This window comes from Salvia hispanica, chromosome 2, assembly GCF_023119035.1.
Source record: "Salvia hispanica cultivar TCC Black 2014 chromosome 2, UniMelb_Shisp_WGS_1.0, whole genome shotgun sequence".
Lineage (NCBI taxonomy): Eukaryota > Viridiplantae > Streptophyta > Magnoliopsida > Lamiales > Lamiaceae > Salvia > Salvia hispanica.
Genome location: NC_062966.1, coordinates 1,944,253 through 1,964,680, shown reverse-complemented (window position 1 = coordinate 1,964,680; position 20,428 = coordinate 1,944,253). Strand labels below are relative to the sequence as shown.

Genomic DNA, 20,428 nt, shown 5'->3' with positions numbered 1-20,428 from the left:
CATAATTAAAACTTGATTTACACAAACTTAATATTAGAGTATTTTTCTGAAAAAATATTGTGATGTCTTAAAGTCCGATATAAAAAAATAAAAAAATAAAAAAAACACACACACACACACACACTATTAACATATAGATACACAAAAGTAAGTATTTATCGAAAATAGCTGTCAGGATTGTCGGCGTCGCCAATATTAGTTTGATATTGTCCGCTTTAGGTCAAGCCCGCACGAATTTATTTTTGGGTTACTCCCAAAAAATCTCAAACTAATTGAGATTGGACAGGAATTATATGCACCTTCCAACTTCCCTCACCTTCCAATTTCCCTCAACCGTCTGACTTTGGGATATATTTGTACTAACAATAGCAAAAGAGAATTGAAGCAATCAGCAATTGTTGCCATTTTAAGACGTAATACTAGATTACATACAAGATTTCCCATATAAAAATGTTGGTTAAATGCTCCATCTCTAGAGGCTAATTAACGCACTACGTGTCAACCAAAATGCAATTTCTCACGCAACCCAATTTGCCAGCTGCTTCACAATTCAATTCCACCTTTCTCATTTTCCATCAAACCACAACCAATTAATGAATGAAACTCACAAACAAATAAATAAATAAAATAACTTGTTAATAGCAATTCTATACACAATCTATTCCATTGAATCAAAATTTGGAACAAAAATTGGTACAAAATCGGATGAATTTGATGGATTCAGCAGGGGCTGATTTGATCGGGATTGAAGAGGTGAGGGCCGAGCTTGGCTCTGCAAACAGGGCAAATGGAGTTTTTAGAGAGCCACGCGTCGGCGCACTCTAGATGGAAGCCGTGGTTGCAGCCGGGGACCATCCTGGCCGGCTGCTCGGCCTCGATTTCGTCCAAGCAGATGGCGCAGTCGGTGTCCATCACCAGATCTTTGCCGGTCACCTTGGGGAGCTTCTGGAGATCGGAGGCGGAGAGGCCTCTGTTTTGAGCGGGCTTTACCGGCGTGCGGAAATGGTGCACGTGCTCCGCCTCACCGTTGCTTCCGCGCGCAGAGTAGCAAAGCAAGCAAATGTAAATGAGGAAAATGACGCTCATTCCGGCGCATGGTAGAAACAGAGCAAGGAATATTGACAACAACATTTCCGGAATTTTAGAATTTCAATTTGGAATTTGTGTGTTTTTGAATGGAAATGTGTTCTAGGCAGGTTGGAGAGTTATGTAGACCATGATTTTTAGGGTGGCAAGAAATTGAGTAGCATAACACTGGGATTTATATAGGAGGTGGACAAGGGTTTTAGGGGGCTGTTTGGGTGCGGCTGGAGTTGCTTATATACTCACTTTCAAGTGTAAATGGGCCGCTCAGTTTCTATATTATTACTCCATTTCTTAAGTAATTTATTCTGATTTTATAAATAATCAAAAAAATGTAGCAATAAAATATTTTATTATATTAAATTAAGAAAGAAAGAAAGAAAATGATGGAAAAGAGATTTAAGAGTTTGGCACGAATTTTAAGAAAATGATATTTTTTGAGTTAAGTGTAGAGAATAAAGTATGAGAGGAGAAAAAGTAAAAGAGATAAAAAGAAAGTAAAGTAGGAGATTAGATATTTTATTTTTAGTTAAAAACGAAAATCAATCACTTGTAGTGGAACAACTAAAAAAGCGAGATTAATCACTTGTAGTAGGACCGAGGAGGTATAATACGACGTCATTTTGTTGCCTATAGTTAATATAATTGGGATTTATGCCCCTTTTTTATGACCAAATCTGATTGAGAACTGAGTTGATGATAGTATTGTGAAAGTAAGTCATATATATATATATATATTAAAGTTAATATTTAAAACCAGATTTTGGTGGAAGTTCGTTGATTAATAGATAAATATCCTTATTTTTTATATTAATATGCAAAATCAAATTTTAGTAAAAGTTTATGAATTTACAAGAAAATATATCCATTTTTTATGTTATAATCTCTGCATCTACTATTAAATACTATCTCATATTTTTATTTTTAATTCCATCATTAAATATCTCAATTTACTATTAGATCTCATATTTAATTAACTAATTTTCACTCTTCTACATATCATTAATTTTTTTTTTTTATCAATTTTCTTTATATTTTTTAAAAAGTTGTGAGTCAAACTGTGATATTTATTCTTTTACATAAAGGGCCGTAGTATATAAATTCAAAAATTTTGATACCATTCAATAACAAACTATTAGTAGGTAAACACACTTATTTCGCCATTTCTTGTTTTAGGGTAACGATGTGAAATTAGATGGGACAAATATAGTCACACAAAAATTGTTTATTGTTGGGAAAGCTGACTTTGTTTCAATTTACATGCAAATGATGCAAAGGCAAAGGAATTAAAGCATTGCTGAGATATTTTTGATAGGCCTAGGGCAGGAGCTTTCTTTCTAAAGAAAAAGCAGCCAAACATCTTTTTATGGGAGGGAAAAAACATTGAATACTTACTCTATTTATTAAATCAAAAAAATCTTATTCATGTATTCAATTCCAGGAAAAAAACAAAAAAAAAAGTAAAAAGTATCCCATATTTTATAGCAATTGCTGTGGAGTCAACTTTTGTGCGGAAAATATCTTTTGTTTTACCAGAAATAAATTCGGAGAACAATTTTGGTGGTATAACTATGTTGAGTAATTAATTGAAGATTGTTCAGTTAAGGAAATTAAATGAAAAGTAGTGAATTTGTTGGTGCTTAGTTGTCGACATACGATAAAAATGAATATTGTGAAAAGTTTTAAGTGAATCAACTCTATGGGCATTCTGCCGTTGAATTTGTAGGATTTTAACTCCGTTACTGGTTTTCATAATTACATTCATTTATTCGAGCATTCTAGACGGATTTCGAAAATTCTACAATTTCTAGGGAGCTTTTTTTCCCTCTTCACCAAGGAATCAGGATTTATTTATTTATTTTATTTGGTGAGAATTTTGGCAAATATATTTTCGAAGACATCATTTAATTTGTTGTACATGACAATGATTCGTAGTTAAGAAAATTAAATGGCTACTGTAAATTAAATAACTACAGAATCAGATTTTAGAAATTTACATTTACGAATATAAGTTGAATAAAAAGTTGGTGTTTGTTTTAAAAATTTGTGAGAATTATTTAGGGCTATTTACCAAAATAAATTGAAATTTACTACTAGCATTTTCTATTTTTTTAAATATTTTAAATATAAATAAGCGAATTTATTAATTTTCTGATCTGTCTCAACTACGAGCAATTTCGGTCGAATTAGTAACTATATTGAAAGTTCCAATCGATAATTTTGAAGAAAGTACTAATAAACTATATATACTGATATAATTTATGAGTATATTATTTCTTTTTAATTTTGTAGCATTGCCACTAGCACTAAATTAAATAGTGAGCATAATTTGTTTTGAATTTATTTTTTATGGTTTGAATATGACGAGTTTAAAATATAATGTGATGTAGAGAAAATGTAACTGAATGAATTACAATTAAATACACAAATTATTCGTTTATTGTATTATATAATTGGGTTGTGGTTGAAGAATAAGTTAAATATTGGATGATTATTTGTATTATTTGTGAAAGAATAATTTTTGAACAGTTAATATTCCCATTGGAGATATGCATATCATGGTTTCAGTGAATATATTTAAATTGTCAAATAATTGATAATGTCATAACTAAGGTGCTAATCATCAATAATGAAATTAAAATATATGGATTTGAGAGAATGTATAAATTTATATTCTTATTCTATTAATTAATTTGAAATATTCAATCAATGGGGAGTGTTATATTGCTAACTCATAACTTAATTGCTAACTACAACTAATAATAGCTATTAGATATTCAAATTAAGGGCTTAGATCATTAATCTCTAAATGTCAATACGATCAACGAAAAACGTCAATAAGGCCATAGGATTAATTTCAAAAAATATCAATAGGGTTATTAATGTCAATTAACTATATGTTTAGTTATAACTAACTTTTAAAAGAAATCTCAAAACTTTAAATTCATATGACATATATCAAACTAAAGATAATTTCATAAGGATTCCAACGATATCATACATGCATATGTTCCGACGTCAAAATTTGAAAAAAAATTCAAAATTTTTTAATTTTTTCGTACAAGCAGAAATGTCAACATACAATATAAAATATGTCAATATAATACATGTACAATGCCAATATAAGCAATGAGTTAACATTCTTAAAGCATTGTGTTGACATTCTCAAAGCATTGAATTGATATTTTCGGAACACTATATTGACATTTTCATCCAAAATCCTAATTTGGAGTTATTATTTTATCTTTTTCGGTTTAATTAATAAAAACGAAACTTACACGTGGCAAATTGTAGACCACACGTTTTCTAAAATCCTATAACCTTAAATTAGTTATAGTTAATAATTAAATGATGAGTTAGCAATTTATCACTCCCCTCCAATCATAATTGTCAATCATAATTGTCGAATCTTTGCATAGCTGTAAAATAAAATTGTCTTTGTTTTGTAAAGACATTCTAATGGCAATATAAATTGTTATAATATTAAATATTACTGCAAAATGTGTACTCCCAATTTAGCATTTTTTACCACTTTCAGAAAATCATATGTACATGTATATTTTTTATTAAATTAATATCGAATATGAAAGATATTTTCATTTGCACAAAGAATTTATTTTATATAAAAAATGGCTAATGATTAGTTATATACTTGACCTGACATAATTGCTTCACCGTTAATACTTTTCCTTCATCCCTTCACCTAAATCACGTAAGCCATGAAATTCACATTAATTAAGGTCAAAATTCTTCAGTGTCCAACCTAAAAATCAACGCATGAAATATGGGCCGATCCAAGTGAAGAGCCTATGGGCTTAAAGCCCCTAATAACTGTAGTTTTCATTTTTTTTTTCATAGAATTTTAAAAATTTATGTAAGGTGGTATGCCAATGTCCCTACTCCATATTAATAATACTTCCTCCGTCCCACTTTAGGAGTCCCGGTTGAGTTCGGCACGGGTTTTAAGAAATATAAAGGAAGGTTGGTGAAAAAAGATTGTAGAATTTGAGTCCTACTTTTATATATTAGTCTTATAATAAAATGTGAGTGGAAAAGGGTGAATGGAATGTGGGGTCTATTACCAATTATGGAATATTTCAACCGGAACTCCTAAAGTGGGACACCTAAAAATAGTAAACCGAGACTCCTAAAGTAGGACGGAGGGAGTATAAATTATTTTAAAATATATTTTTTTCTAGATAACACTTACTACTCTCTTCGTCCTAAGGTAGTTAAGTCGTAGCCCATTTCCTTTTTTAGTTACAATAAATTTTGAAAATAGATAAACTCAATGGGTATAGTTGAATGACACTGAGACTATTGTATTTTTAATTAAATAAATAGGAGATCAATACATGTCTTTTAAGATATGAAATAGCCGTAGCCCATTTCCTTTTTTAGTTACAATAAATTTTGAAAATAGATAAACTCAATAGGTATAGTTGAATGACATGAGACTATTGTATTTTTAATTAAATAAATAGGAGATCAATACATGTCTTTTAAGATATGAAATAGCCTTAAATTATTAGATTAGCTATCTCACCTTCCATCAAAATGTCTATAAGTTACTCCCTTGCGTTCACAAATAGAGGTCCCATTCAATTTCAGCATGGGTTTTAATAAATGCTAAGAAAAATGAGTGGAAGATAGTTACTGAAATATGAGTCTTATTTGTGCATATTAGTTTTAAATGATATGTGAGTGAGATGAGTTGATGGAATGTGGGATCTCTTTACTATTTATGGTAATTATGAACCAAGATTCCTATTCGCGAACGGACTAAAATGGTAAAACGGGATTCTTATTCGTGGACGGATTAATACACAAAATAGTTATTAAATCCGCTAGTAGATTTTTTTAAGTCTAATAACCAACAAAAGAAGGAAAAAGTTAATTAAAGGCGCATTAATGGCCGACATATTACAGTTTTTATAACGTGTTCAAAACTATTTAATCATTCCAATATCAACGTGTACGTCCTCAATCAATGCTGCTTCACCGTCCAACCTATCCTACACACAAGGATAATTTTACGAGAAGTAGAACTTCAAAAATGGCTCCTAGTCCTAGACTTGCCGTTTGTATGTAATCACGTACACGATCTTTAAAGGTTAAAAATAGATTACTTTTCTACACTTTTATTAGTAATATTTTACTTTTAACTTGATACATTAACGTGCAATAGTATTGTAAATGTGTAAAAATGTGCTTAGTACAATTTAGATTTGCGTAGGAACAATTATTTATTTATGCAAAAAATAATTTATAAAACTTCATCTAATAGTATTGTAAATGTGTTAAAATGTGCTTAGTACAATTTAGATTTGCGTAGGAACAATTATTCATTTATGAAAATATTAATTTATAAAACTTCATCTAAAAGGGGGAAATTATAGCCCGCTGAAAATTGTTACAACTAATGTCACGATCGCCCTTTCTAGGGTCAATAAATACGGGTGGTCATAACTAATAGGACTTTAAAAAAGAGAAATATTCTAGGGTTTGAATAAAGAGTTTCACCAAAATATTCAATATTCCAATAACAGAGGGAAAATCAGAGCAATGTCTTAAATCCAACGACAAACGGTTACTATTTCATAGTTTATGATCCAAAAGAAAAAGAGGTTCAAAATATAATTTCAAAAAATAGTATTATCTCAGCGGAAGCATCCAAGAGTAAGAGTGACGCCGTGTATGAAGACACGACGACCCTCAGAGTTCAAAATAAAATCCAACAATAATTCAAGTTCGACTCAACACCACCCCAAGCTCGTCGCTGCTCAATCTACACATAGAGAAAACACATGCAGGGCTGAGTACTATAAAATACTCAGTGGACTCATGCCGAAAACAAGTGATCAAAAATATTTATATTTATCATGCCATTGTAGGTATCCATCGGGGTTTTAGCTTTTGAAAGACCCAAGGCACCAAAATATTCCATTGTTCAAAAATCGCGGCTACGCGGCCATTTTCCCATAGACGTTTACCATATCTGCTCATACATGACTTGGAATGTGGCCACAAGCCAAGTCACTAGACCGGCCAACCCGTACGCTGACACACGGTCTACCTTAGGTGTACACTAATCCAAGTAGGGTTTGCGGCCCTACAAGGACCCGAATTCGATTTAAATAATAAATGACAGAGCCATTTCAGATAGGCACGTTAAAACAAAATACGGCATGATAAACATATTTGCATTTCATTCCTATTGATAAAAATAGTTAGGACATTGTCCTTATTTAAAATAGAGCCCACCTCAAGTGCTTAATTCGAAATTTCATTCTTTTCCTTGCGATCACGATTCACTCGTGAGATATCACCTTTATAAATTAAGATAGCATATACATGAACACAAAGAATCAAATAATTAAATAATGCATGCACCCTAAAGCTTTGATTATTTTTGTGTCGATAAGATTTCAAATTTCCCCCAAATAGAAACTTAGTTATTTCGGCCTCCCAAGGCGTCGCGGCGATGCCAGCCAGCTGCTCACGTCCCCCAACGATTTAGCGGAAGCTAACCTGGCTCACAAGGATTTAAATAAATTTTGGAGAGGGAGATGTGTATACCTTCAATAACAGATTGTGAGTAAAAAAATAGGCTACTTCCTCTCGTGAACTTGGTTCGGTTTTCTGACAGAGGAGTTACAATTACTAGTATAGAGAGGGGAAAGATTAGGCGCACAAAATTACCGTGAATTTGCATGGATTGAAAATCGAGGAACCGACTTGTTCTTGCTATGAGTCTTGAGATGGATTTGCAGATTGAAGAGTGAAATTGTGAGGTAGCAAAGAGTTGAGAGATTAACCGTTTTTGTGATGTGAATATAATTTGCCAAATTGATTGAGCAATTAATGCTGATTGACTGGTTTGAATTTGGAATAGATTGCAGATTTTGGGAGAGAGGAGAGGAGGAAATCGCGTGAATGAAAGAGGAGAAATCTTTGCAGAACATTTATTTTACTGCAATTCAAATTAAAGGAAATTCTTTAGCATCAAGACAAAGATTAATTAAATTAATTTGGGCTCAAACTCTTTGTATTTCATTTAAATTGTGTAGTCCACAATTTATTTTCCACAAGATTAAATTTGTATTATTATTTATTTAGTTTATCGGATTCAACACGGAATTGAGTCCAATTTTCTCACGAAAAAGAATTATTAATATATACAAAATTAATTCCGTCAACGAACCTTCAAACCCTAAATCAAATTATGTCACAAGAATAGCAAATAATCATTTCATTCGTCACTTAATTCACGGACTTCATGGAATTAAAAACATTAAATGCAAAATAAATTTTTAAGATTTAAAAAATTTAGGGTTCAAAAAGTGGGGCGTTACATCATATTATCTCTTTATTTAATAAACTGCAAAAGGAAATAAAATAGATTATGACTCATACTTGAATCTTCATGAGATGAATTAGTAAATGAATTGAAAATATTGAGTGTGTCAAACATACACAAGTTGATTAAGAAAACTATGGAAAATAAAATTATTTAAATGCAAAATAGATAAAGAGGGAGAGAAGAGAGAGAAATCAAAGTGTGCCAATATAAATGTGTTCGATAAAGAAAATTATGAAAATGCCTTCCACGGCTAGTGGGCATTTTAGTCAGAAAAAATGAGAAAAGTTCAAAAGGACAAGAAAAGTGCAAACATCAAAGTTTATGAACCATAAATAATATTTTCAAAGTTCATAGACCGCATATGTGCAAACGGCAAATTCTATTCGATAAGGGAAAGATGCTAAATTGAGTCACAATTCTAATACTTGATATAATAAATTTAAATATACCAACCTAGGCTAGAATGTGAATGACGAACATTACTATATTCACGATAGTGAAGTTAGGATTTTGACAATGGTATTTTTCAATGTTGAGAAAGTGAGAATCCACCCAAAAAGAAACTAAAACAGTTATGATACAGTATAAAAAGAGTAATTGATTTATAATGCGGAAGTCTGAAATTTCTAGACACGATGACAAGTTGACATTTGTAATGGCGGTGATTGGGGCTCATGTAGCATGCTGCTATGAGTGCAACCTCCGCCTTTAGTTGATTTACTTCCCTTTTTGGATGGATTCTAAGCACAATCATCGTTTCTAGGGGACGCACCCGAGACTAGACCCGAAGCAATGATGTCAAAAGGGGGACTATATGATGTAGAATCACATCATTTTTACACACATAGACATGTTGTCATTTGAAATATGAGGAACACAATAGTTAATCAACAAATCTACGTGATCAAATTTTGTACAGCCAAAAATTAGTTTACTTGAAAAATAATAAATTTATTTATGCATTTAATTAAAATATATGGATGCATATATAGTATATGGAAAGTGCATAATATTGTGGTCATATTTGTATATAGTTTTTTTACTTATTTTGGAATCATAAATGTAATTAGTACATACTTTAATTCAAATCTTAAAAATAATAGAAAGGAAATTCAAGTATAAAAATAAAAAAAGAGGTTAAAGGCTAATAAGTTTTTTTTAACTTATCCACTTACTATATTTATTATTTTAATATATAATTAATACATCAAATTATTAATAAAATCTTATTTTAGTTGTACAAAATTTGATTGTTTATCATCACTCTTAGTTAATTACTCGTCAGTCGTCACATTGTCACACGACATATATATAAGTCATTATAACTTTTATGGCATATGGTGGTGAGCTATCGACTCTTACAATTATTTTATTTTCATGAGTAATTATTTAGAACAAGTGTTTATTTATTATTTGAACTTTGTACTTTGTGAACATTTAATTATTAAATCAATATCAATGTAATGTTTTTTTCACTTATTACTTAATTTTTAGTTTTATATCTTAATTTCATATCATCACTTAAATACGGTAAATCACAACCTGCAAAATCGGCAAAAACTGTCAACTTTGAACCAGAACCGCCAGTTACTAATTATAAAATGAAAACGTGAAGAAGCATGTCAGACCAATTAAGATTCCGCTTCTCTCAGAACCGACTTATTTTTGAACGTCCGGTGACGTCCATATTTATACATCTATAGCTTAAACAACTCTTTTTTGGTAAATTATTGGTATATTAGTTCACAAAGATTTCTAGAAATATCATTGTCTGTTTTATTATAGACACAATTGCATAGTTGCTAGCATACTATATTCATAACTGACAGCGCAACTTTCAACAAATGATTCCTTCATACATATAGTCAACGACTTAATTCAAAGTTATTGTTTTATGTAACGCGCAATATTAAGGTATTACAGAAATTAATACATAAATCTACCAAACTAGTATAAAACTGAACCACACGAAAACGAAAGCAACGATGATAATATACACAAACATGAAATATAGGGACGTAATCAAATGCAAACTCTAATATAGACATCTTCGGTTTTGCGCCTTGGAAAATCAAATATGCAGCCTTAGCCATGTTTACGCTTTGCTGCAGCATAGCGATGGATCAACACAAGCGCATTGCTGGTAACCTGCTTACAATCCAGAACCCTTTTCATCACAGCAATCCTAACATCTCCAGCCATGGAAGGAGCCGAGAATCCGTCGAGGCACGTCTGCTGGAAGGTCATCGCAGCCCCGATCCACGACTCCACGTTGCTCTGGTGCCAGCTCAGCTTCTCCGATCCGATCCTACCGAGCTCCTTCACGGACAAACCGAGCTGGTCGACCGCGCCAGCCATGTTGGCGGCGCAGTCTTGGATGGCGCGGCGCTCCATCGGCTTCAGGCCTCTTATGAGAGCCGCCTTGGAGACGAAGGAGGAGCTGGATTGAGCGCGCGACAAGCCGACCGAGAGGGCTGCTCGGGCGAGCTGCTTAGGGCTTTTTTGGACGGTTTTGGAGTAGGCGGAGAGGGAGTTGATGCAGAGGGAAGGGTAGTGAGTGGCGCGGCATTCGGCTTCGATGAAGCTGGTGGCGTTAGGGTTAGGGTTTGGAGTTGGAGCGGCGGCGGAGAGGAGGTAGTGTAAGGAAAATAGGAGAGCTAATAGAATCTTGGTTTTTGACATTTTGTTACTAATGTTTGGTGTTTTGATAGTGAGACAAGTATTAGCTTGCCTTTTATAGAGAAGTACTATCTCTACGCCTCTGGCCATGATTAAATATCTCGTATCTCGTATCCAACCGACATAGATTTAAAAAATTGTTTTGACTTTATAAAGTAGTGGGTAGAATAAGTTAGTGGAGGGCCTACTTTTAACCACTCCCTCCGTCTATGAAATAATGTCCAAGTTTGACTTTACGCGGGTTTTAAGAAATGTGAAGAATAGTTAGTTGAAAAAGTTATTGAAATGAGAATTCCATATTTATATATTAGTTTTATAATAGAATATGAGTATAAAAAGAGTTCATAGTAAAAAAAGAAAGTGGACAACTTTTCATGGACGGACTAAAATGATAAAACTGGACAATATTTCACTAACGAAGGGAGTATTAGTTTTATAATGAAATGTGAGTGAAATGTAGAGTCACTTATCAAATATAGTTAAAATGAAACGAGACATTCATCAGTAAACGAACGAAAAAGGAAAAATGAGGCATTTCTGACTGACTATTTAAGGAAGTATTTGATTTAATTGGTCGTATAGTATAGCCAGTAAAATTTTGAACGCTCATTAATTTAAAGGTTATTTTTATAATGGATTGTTTTGACACTGCACTAGATTCGAAGTTTTGACGACGATACCTTACTAAGAAGGAAGGGTTTATTTTATGGGAATATGTTTATAAAATATTAATGTGGTTACTTGGATTCATGTGATTATGGCAGTCTCTTGTTTGATAGTAATCCATTGGGTGATGAGTGGGGAAGTTTCCTTATGCCTCGTGGTGGTTGGGTGACCTCGTCAGCAATTAGATAGAGATCATGTAATATTAAAATAAAATTATGGTATCAATAATGTGAGGCTTCAACGTTAAGTGTTACAGTATCTTAGTAGTACTAGTATTTATGTAATGTAAGCACAGCTACGTGCATAATTAATTATACATCTTATTATTAAAATAAATGAATAGGAGGCACTTGTTGACGGTTTCTCATCGATCTTTCTGTCAAAATTCAGCCCGGATATTAAGGAAGACCCACGGGTTATGTAAATGTTTAAGTTTTTTGCTTTGGCACGTGGCCACTATAATTACAATTCATGGAGTATTATTATAGTTGTGATTGATTATGATATGTTATTGGGTTTGAATTAAATCAAAGTTTATTTCGATTTAATTAAAGAGAGTCCAAATAGGTATGACTCTTGAACTTCACTATGAGTCCTAATCTGATTTTAACATAACTCTATAAATGAGTGATTAGACATGAAACATAAACTCTAAGTTTCGTAATTGCAATTTTTGAGATTCTCCTATTGATAATATTCAAAATTTTGTTTTATTTTAATGTTAAAGTTTTGTATCTCTTCTGGTCCAGTCCTTGAATTTTTCGATAAGTTTTGTCCACACAAAGATTGAATAAAAGTTCGGGGAATAGATTAGAAAAATCTGCAGTAAAAAGTACAATGATCCTCAAATTAATTGAGACATCATTATTCTCAAGTAGTAAAATTGAGGTATCACATACGTGTGTGAGTTGGTCTGATGGTAGAATTTTAATGTCGTTCTTTCAATTTCTATTCATTTGTTAATTACTCTCAAATTAATATGCAAGCTTAACAGTAGAGAATCTACTATGTTTGAGAAAATTTTGTTCTCGTCTCGATGAAGGAGAAATGGTAGTTTTGAGCTCTTAAGATCACCTCTTAACTTACATATTGCGTATAATTATAGAGCGTCGAACATTAATACTATTAAAATTAGTTAGTCTAAAGACCCTATCTAGTGGCACTAGTAGTCTCTAATGTGCAATAAAACAATAAAGTAAAACAATAATAGATGTTCAACTAGTTTATGCTGAAACCAAAGAAAATAATAGTGTGATGTAGTGATGTTCAATTAGTATTAACTTGGGAGAATAATAGTGTGATGTAGACACGTTTGAAAAGTGAGACATTTTTATCTTCGACACGTTACAGTGGTAGTCTTACAATTAGTTTGTAGTATTACCGATATTTTATTCAATTTGATCATGGGCACATATACAATTATACATTGAAGCACAAGCTATAAAATTACATTTCAACATACACCATTAATTTATTTTTAGGATAATTTTGCATTTAAATCAAGACCTTTTGTTGTAATATATGATAATCCTATGACTTTTGAAATAGACATATGAAATTATAAATTTTAATTATTTTTAATAATAAAATATTTTAAAAATAAATCAAATGTGGTATAACAACAAAATCACGGCGTTTAGATATAATGAAGTCAACTTGACTTTTTTGCAATCGTTTTATGAAGTCTTTTCTACATCATCACCTCTCTTACTTTACCATTTATTTGGTTATTATCATTTTTATAAAAAGAGTACAGAAAAGTCAAAATGACTCCTAATATGATACAGAGGGAGTATTTTCAATTTTGAGTCTTGTAGGACATTGAGAAATATTTAAGAGTTATGAATTTATATTTCAGTTTCAAAAGTCATGAGATTCTACCATAAGCCAACGAAAGTTATAATTTAAATGACAATTATTTATTTACTTTAAATTTTTATAACCTTTACTTATTTACGAATGAAAAATTAAAATTTTATTACAAACTATAGAATTGAAATAAAAAATTAACATAATTGAAACAAATGAAAATTTATATAATTAGATCCTAAATAAAAAGGTAAAATTAGGGAATAATTGTTTTGTTTAAATGAAAAATATGGATTCAAATAAAGAATATAATTAAAATTCAAATATTTCGGGTTATAAAAAAAAACGAAATGAACATCACATAACGGAGCTCCGGTAACTCAGAGCACCTGCAACATGTGTGCCACCGCCGGCCAATAATGAAGAAGAAAAAGCAGAGCATCTTTTCCTTCCCCAATAGAATCAATCCCTTTCGATAAATCCATATCATCTACCTACGTCACGTCGCATTTCTTGACTTCCAATGTAGAAGTGGAATAGTATTGTATGCATATTGTCCACCAATTTTTGGATCGGATAAAATGACGTAGTCCACTCAACAACGTAATTCATCTCTATATTATACTCTGTTTTGCTCTCTTCTGTTCATTCTCAAACTCAACTAATTAAAAACGAAGTTGGAGAGATGAATTTCAAGCGTATATCTCTCGGGTTTGTGACGCTGTGGTGTTTGTTGTGGCCGATTGTGAGCCAGCCGCCGAGGCCGGATGGATTCTGGTACGACGAGGAGGCGGAGGTGGAGAAGGCGTTGTTGATTGAAGCGTTTTTCGACCCGGTTTGCCCCGACAGCCGCGACTCGTGGCCGCCGCTCAAGCAAGTCGTCCAGGAGTTCGCCTCTCGCGTTAGGCTCGTTGTCCACACCTTTCCTCTACCGTGAGTAATTAAATCTTCCCAATTCATTTTCAATTAGATCATAAATTTGTTTGGCTGTCTAATTTCTACCAAAGTTTTGTGTTGTATATGAAATTTGAAAATGTTTCATTTCATCCACTGTGTTTTATTTATTATTCGATTTTGAATCTTCATTTTTAGTATAAATAGTAGTGATTTGTTTATTACTACTAATATGTACTTCCCCCGTTCCTTAAATTTTTTCACGATTTAACTGAGAGTTTAAGAAATGTAACAGAAAGTGAGTTGAAAAAGTTAGTAGAACGTGAGTCCTATTTTTTATATAGTATTAGTTTTATAATAAAATGTGAGTGAAAATACATAAGTGGAATATGAGTCCATTATAAAAAATGGTAAAAAGTGAAATGTGACCATTTTTGTGGGACAGATGAAAACAGAAAAATGTGACAAAATTTCAGGGACGGAGGTAGTATGTTATTGATTTTGGAATTAGATAAGTTCGAATTTGGGTCGTAATTTGTGAATCATGGTTTCAGTAAATTTAAGAATGGAGATCTGTTGAATTTTTATCGTCTCGTGATATTTATTAAAATATTACTAGTATATACTCTTTCCTTCCACCGATAAACTTCTCATTATGTCATTTTCATCCATCCATAAATAAACATCTTGATAATGAACCTCATATTCCACTAATTTTTTCCACTCGCATTTCATTACTACTCCCTAAGTCCCGGATAATTCGGGTCACTTTGACTGGACACGGGTTTTAAGAATTGTAATGAAGAGTGGGTTGAAAAAGTTAGTGGAATGTGGGTCCTACCTTTATATATTAGTTTTATAATAAAATGTGAGTAGGAATGAGTTAGTGGAATATGGGGTCCACTACTAAAAATGGTTAAAAGTGAAATGGGACAAATTATATGGGACGTACCGAAATGGAAAATTGGGACGAATTATCTGGGACGGAGAGAGTATAAAACTAACAATACACATATAAAAGTAGGATACACATTTTACTAACCTTTTCAACTCATGCCCGGTCCTGGTCAAATATGCTATTGTATTGGTGGATGAAGAGAGTACAAACTTTTATATTTTTTTTAAGCAATGGCTCGTTTAATTTTCTAAATCTGTCACTACCAGTGGCATTGATGAACTTGTTTGAATCAGTTACCATGACAACGCATTTGCCACTTCTCGGGCGCTGCACATAACTAATAGGTTGAAGAACACTTCGGCAACATACCATCTACTAGAAGCATTTTTCAACCATCAGGTAATAAATAAGTGTTGCTAATTTTTTTAAGGGTATTGACACTTAATATCATAAAATTTTCAAAAAGTTTGATTTTTTCCACGTACGTTAAAATTAATAAATAATAATATCACGAACTTTACCCTAAATTTGTTATTTCCCACCAGTGAAAAAATTCCGGCTATATTAATAGATTGGAGAATAAATTTGGAGGGTGTGCTTCAAGAAAAACTATTCTCAATGATTGAAAATCTTGAAACTCTCGAAGTTGTTGTCGAGAAATTACGAAAAACAAATCCGTATCATGATATTATTTGCTGGAATTTTTACATTGGTCGGAAATAACAAACTCGGGATAAAGTTCGTGATATTATTTGTCAATTTCAAAATTCGTGGAAAGCCCCCCACTTTTTGAAAGTTTCATAATATTATCAATATCCTTTTTTTTAATTGCCTCTACTTTAGATAAGTAGTAGTACTAGTTCAACATTTTTGCTAAAACTAGTAGAATTTTGAACAGGAACAATTTTATGGGAAGGCAACATTTAACAAGTCTAGATCAGTTGTGACGGACCATATAGTGGAGTTCACGGCAAATGAACTTGGTTCATCGTATCGTTCTGCGATCAAATCTGGCTTCAACGAAACCAACACGGATCTTGCAACAAGATATGCTTTCAAGGTAATGATATTTGCTTTCCATTGCTGCATATGTATTGATCTTGGATATGACATAGAGGATTCGAATTGGTATAGTGTGATGAGTTTGTTATGTTTGCAGTATGCAACAGAATTGGTATAGTGTGATGAGTTTGTTATGTTTGCAGTATGGTTGCATACGAGGAGTTTACGGGACACCGTTCTTCTTCGTGAACGGGTTCCCGTTGCCCGATGCAGGATCACCTCTCAACTATATAGGATGGAGAAAAGTGTTGGATCCTTTACTCAGATAGTAATGCCTACAAATGCTCCAAATTTGTATTGCAGATTTTATTTGGCTTACTTACAATCTATATGTCGTATTACACATTTAATAACACTAATATTGTGAGTACTAAATAACATAGGGTCAAATAAATCTTTCATCTTTTACCACACAACTTTAATTATCCATGTCCTTTTTACTAAACTCAAATCTACATCAGAAAAAAATTAATAGGAGTACATTTGTGAAAAGTAAGCTTTCTCTATAGTTGATTACAATTATGGACAACTTTGAAGATTATATATCAAAGATATTGAGATAGATTTTTATATGATAATAATACATGATTTCTGTGTCACAGAAGATGATCCACTTTTATTTTTAGTTTGCTTTGTTCCATCCAAAATGAATCATTACTAAATATAGAAACTTCTGCATCTTTATTTTACCCTCTCTCTTTTTATTTATTATCTTCACTTAACACACAAAATAAATTTGCATAAAATCTGATGCGACCCGACGAAGGAGTCATTTTCCTCTAGACTGAGGAAATATTATGTTAATACGCATAATTAAGGAAGTTGGAGTACTTATTGTTTTAAACTAAATTAAATCCGGCCCACTAGCTAAATAAAAACACCAAGACCTAAAAAATACGTATAAATACATGAAAGTTAGCTTTCTCTAGACTTGATTAGAATTATACTCCATGACAACTTCCAATATTGTATATTAAGGTAGTGTTTGGTATCTATGTTATAGCTAGATAATACTTCCTCTGTTCGATAGTAATAGAGACAATTTTATTTTGCACACTCATTTTGAAAAAATAATTATAGATAATTAAAGTGAGAAAAAATAAAATAAGAGAGATATCTACAATAATCTCTCTCTTACTTTACTCTCTCTCCACTTTAACTATTTAATATCATTTATTCAAAGCGAGTGCGGAAAATGAAATGCCTCTATTACTGTGAAACGGAGGGAGTAGGACTTATCCGAGTTTAGCTATGTGTTTCATAGCTACTAGCTATGTTACAAATCTGTACCCGTGTTTTGTATCTGGCCCTAATGAAGCAACTTAAAAGTCTATTTTTCAAGCAACAATGTAACTACCCACTTACCTAAGTTACATATGTAGTCTACTTGTTAGTTTTAGGAAAATACAATTTTACCCATCAAATACACACTATATTTTATACACATACATACTTTAATTATATTTCAGTATAACAAATAATAATTAATGTAATTAATGATGTGCAATAATATAATAAAACAATAATTAAACTATATAATTATTCATATAATTAATGTACGATGGAAAATGCTAAGTTTATGGCATGCTTGGATATTTTTAATATACATAAAATATGTAATAAAAATAAAAGTAATAAGTATAGTAATGATCATATTTATTTAATTTCTAATTTTTAGCATTTTTATATTATAAGAAATAGTATGCTTCGATGTTTTTTATATAAATAAAATTATATGATAAAAGATAAAATTAACAAATTTAAGTTATGATCATATTTGTTATGTACTCCATTTTTAGCATTTTATATAATAAGAAATGGTATGCTTGGTATTTTCATAGTCAACAAATTGCCAAAACCAACCAAAATTAAGGCAAACATGAGGATAGTTTAATTATTAAGTTAAATTAATAAGAATAATTTTGACAATCCTAATTTTTATAACTCGTTGTACCAAACATATAAATATGATAACTCACAATTATCCTTGGCAAGCAAACATCCAATCAAGATAAATTAACTAACCGAAACTATAATAAATATCACTATTTGTATTATGTCTAGTCGAAACATAACATAGCTAACAAACTATGCCTAAAATATACTGAGGATAGTTTTTATAACCGAGGCCACTTTCTCGTTTTAAACTAAATCTGGCTCACTTGCTAAATCTATACAAATATAAACGGGAAGTTTTGGGAGGTTTTGAATAATTATTTTATGTGAGAAATGTAAATGCAATTAATATAAAATTTAGAAATAAATTCTAATAAATATATAATCTACTTAGTTGGTTTTCCACTTTTTTATTAGTGGAGATTAATTTCCCATGTTTCATATATACGTGAGTGAGTGGGAGGTTAGCAAAGATAATTCTTTTGGTTGCACTGCTTCATTTTTATATAAACGTTACCTCTGCAAACTGCAGAGATGCAGTCCATCTCCATTTCTCAATATCTACTACACATATGACTGTACAAGATATGACTATACAAGATGGTGAGAGTCGAAGAACAGCTTTAGAGAATGTGCCGGCTACTAGATGAGACAGAGCAAAAGTGGAAGGAAAAGTTTCAGAGGATGAGTAGTGAGAAAGAAAATAGGGAGAAGCAAAATAAGAGGTAGGCGCCGAACATTTCTCAAGAATAGGGCTACGCTGTCAATTGTAAAAAATATTAGGAGTACGAAAATATGGGCATAAATATGGCGTAGATTTTTGTAGGGCTTTTCCTATTTTGCTCTCATTTCTCATTTTATCTTATTTTATAGTTCCAACAATAATTCATTATCACATATTCACCTCCCTCTCCGATTCTCAGGTAAATAAATATTTTTATTCTTTATTTGTCACTTTTATTGATGTTAATTTGTAGTCACTATAGCTTTATCTTCTTGATTTGGATGGCTAGGGAAGCCTCCACAAAATTATGTGGTGTGAATTGTTCGATTGTGTACTTTAATGGGTCTCATACATCTTATGCTTATTGATTATTGATTTTGTGCATTTTAAATTGATTTTGTTTTTTTATTTTATTGTAGTTTTAGGTGAGACAAGCGGCTTTACCTACGGGTTCTGTTGAAGAGTGACGAATTGTGCAGAATTGAAGGTTTTAGTTTATAATGATGAGAGTTTTAAAAATGATGCGTAATTATCCATTGTGTTTAATTCTTTATTATGATAGATTTTTATCTTCCTACTCCATGATTTACTGTTTAAACATTATATTATGTGATTTGTTTCAAATAGGGATGTCAATTGGGCCAGCCCAGCGGGTTTCGAGTCAATCGGGTGCGGATTAGTCAAGTTGTGTTTTTTTCGGGTTATAAAAATTCAACCCAACCCTAAAAGCTCGGGTTCCGGGTTAGCCCAACGGGTTAATCGGGTTGCTACCGACAAAATTAACATGCGATCAATCAAATAAAGAATGATGAAATTAGTTATATTTGTAAAATGTAAAATATTTATTTATGATAAATTTGAGATATGTACTAATATTTGAGATTTGTGCAAAAAAAAAACATAAAATCAAGAAATTTTAAAGCATGTTTTAGAAATTTAAATATTTTTTTGGTAAAGTTGAAGTTTCTAATTTATTTATCTATTATTATGTTAATAAAAATTTAATATATAGTTTATATATTTAACATATAAAATTGAAAGATATATTTTTAGTTATTTATATTATAAAATAATCAATGAAGTGTCTAATTAGGAGTCAAATAAATACAACGATAGAAATTTTACCGGGTTTTTGGGCCAGCCCATCGGGTTTTAGGGTCTGGCCCTAACGGGTTGCGGGTTAATCGGGTGCGGGCTAATCGGACTGTAATTTTATTGAACTAGAAATTTTCAACCCTAACCCTATAAATTTTCCGGGCTATTCGGGCTAGCCCACGGGTTGCGGGCTACATTGACATCCCTTGTTTCAAATTTATTATGCTTCAATGTTGATTTGTATAGATATTTGGTTCTC

The 20,428-nt window shown here is 31.7% G+C and overlaps 3 protein-coding genes across 3 annotated transcripts; 1 reads left to right on the top strand and 2 right to left on the bottom strand.

Annotated features, from left to right (window-relative positions):
* Nucleotides 1–613: 613 nt before the first annotated feature.
* Nucleotides 614–1,277, bottom strand: LOC125208633 (E3 ubiquitin-protein ligase ATL23). Its single transcript, XM_048108285.1, has one exon. It carries the CDS (start codon nucleotides 1,129–1,131, stop codon nucleotides 721–723), a length of 411 nt encoding a protein of 136 aa, XP_047964242.1. The 5' UTR covers nucleotides 1,132–1,277; the 3' UTR covers nucleotides 614–720.
* Nucleotides 1,278–10,319: 9,042 nt separating this feature from the next.
* On the bottom strand, nucleotides 10,320–11,163 carry LOC125207809 (21 kDa protein-like). The gene has a single exon (XM_048107309.1). It carries the CDS (start codon nucleotides 11,126–11,128, stop codon nucleotides 10,532–10,534), a length of 597 nt encoding a protein of 198 aa, XP_047963266.1. The 5' UTR covers nucleotides 11,129–11,163; the 3' UTR covers nucleotides 10,320–10,531.
* Nucleotides 11,164–14,192: 3,029 nt separating this feature from the next.
* On the top strand, nucleotides 14,193–16,870 carry LOC125204922. The gene is made up of 4 exons (XM_048103695.1): nucleotides 14,193–14,533; nucleotides 15,686–15,791; nucleotides 16,291–16,452; nucleotides 16,598–16,870. Exons 1-4 carry the CDS (start codon nucleotides 14,286–14,288, stop codon nucleotides 16,721–16,723), a joined length of 642 nt encoding a protein of 213 aa, XP_047959652.1. The 5' UTR covers nucleotides 14,193–14,285; the 3' UTR covers nucleotides 16,724–16,870.
* The last annotated feature ends 3,558 nt before the right edge of the window (nucleotides 16,871–20,428 follow it).

Bases quoted from the DNA above. Each gene is read 5' to 3' on its own strand.
- LOC125204922 (XM_048103695.1), top strand. From the start codon at position 14,286: ATGAATTTCAAGCGTATATCTCTCGGGTTTGTGACGCTGTGGTGTTTG. The intron at 15,792-16,290 runs GTAATAAATAAG...AATTTTGAACAG, and splicing joins AAGCATTTTTCAACCATCAG to GAACAATTTTATGGGAAGGC. The intron at 16,453-16,597 runs GTAATGATATTT...TTATGTTTGCAG, and splicing joins CAACAAGATATGCTTTCAAG to TATGGTTGCATACGAGGAGT.
- LOC125208633 (XM_048108285.1), bottom strand. From the start codon at position 1,131: ATGTTGTTGTCAATATTCCTTGCTCTGTTTCTACCATGCGCCGGAATG.
- LOC125207809 (XM_048107309.1), bottom strand. From the start codon at position 11,128: ATGTCAAAAACCAAGATTCTATTAGCTCTCCTATTTTCCTTACACTAC.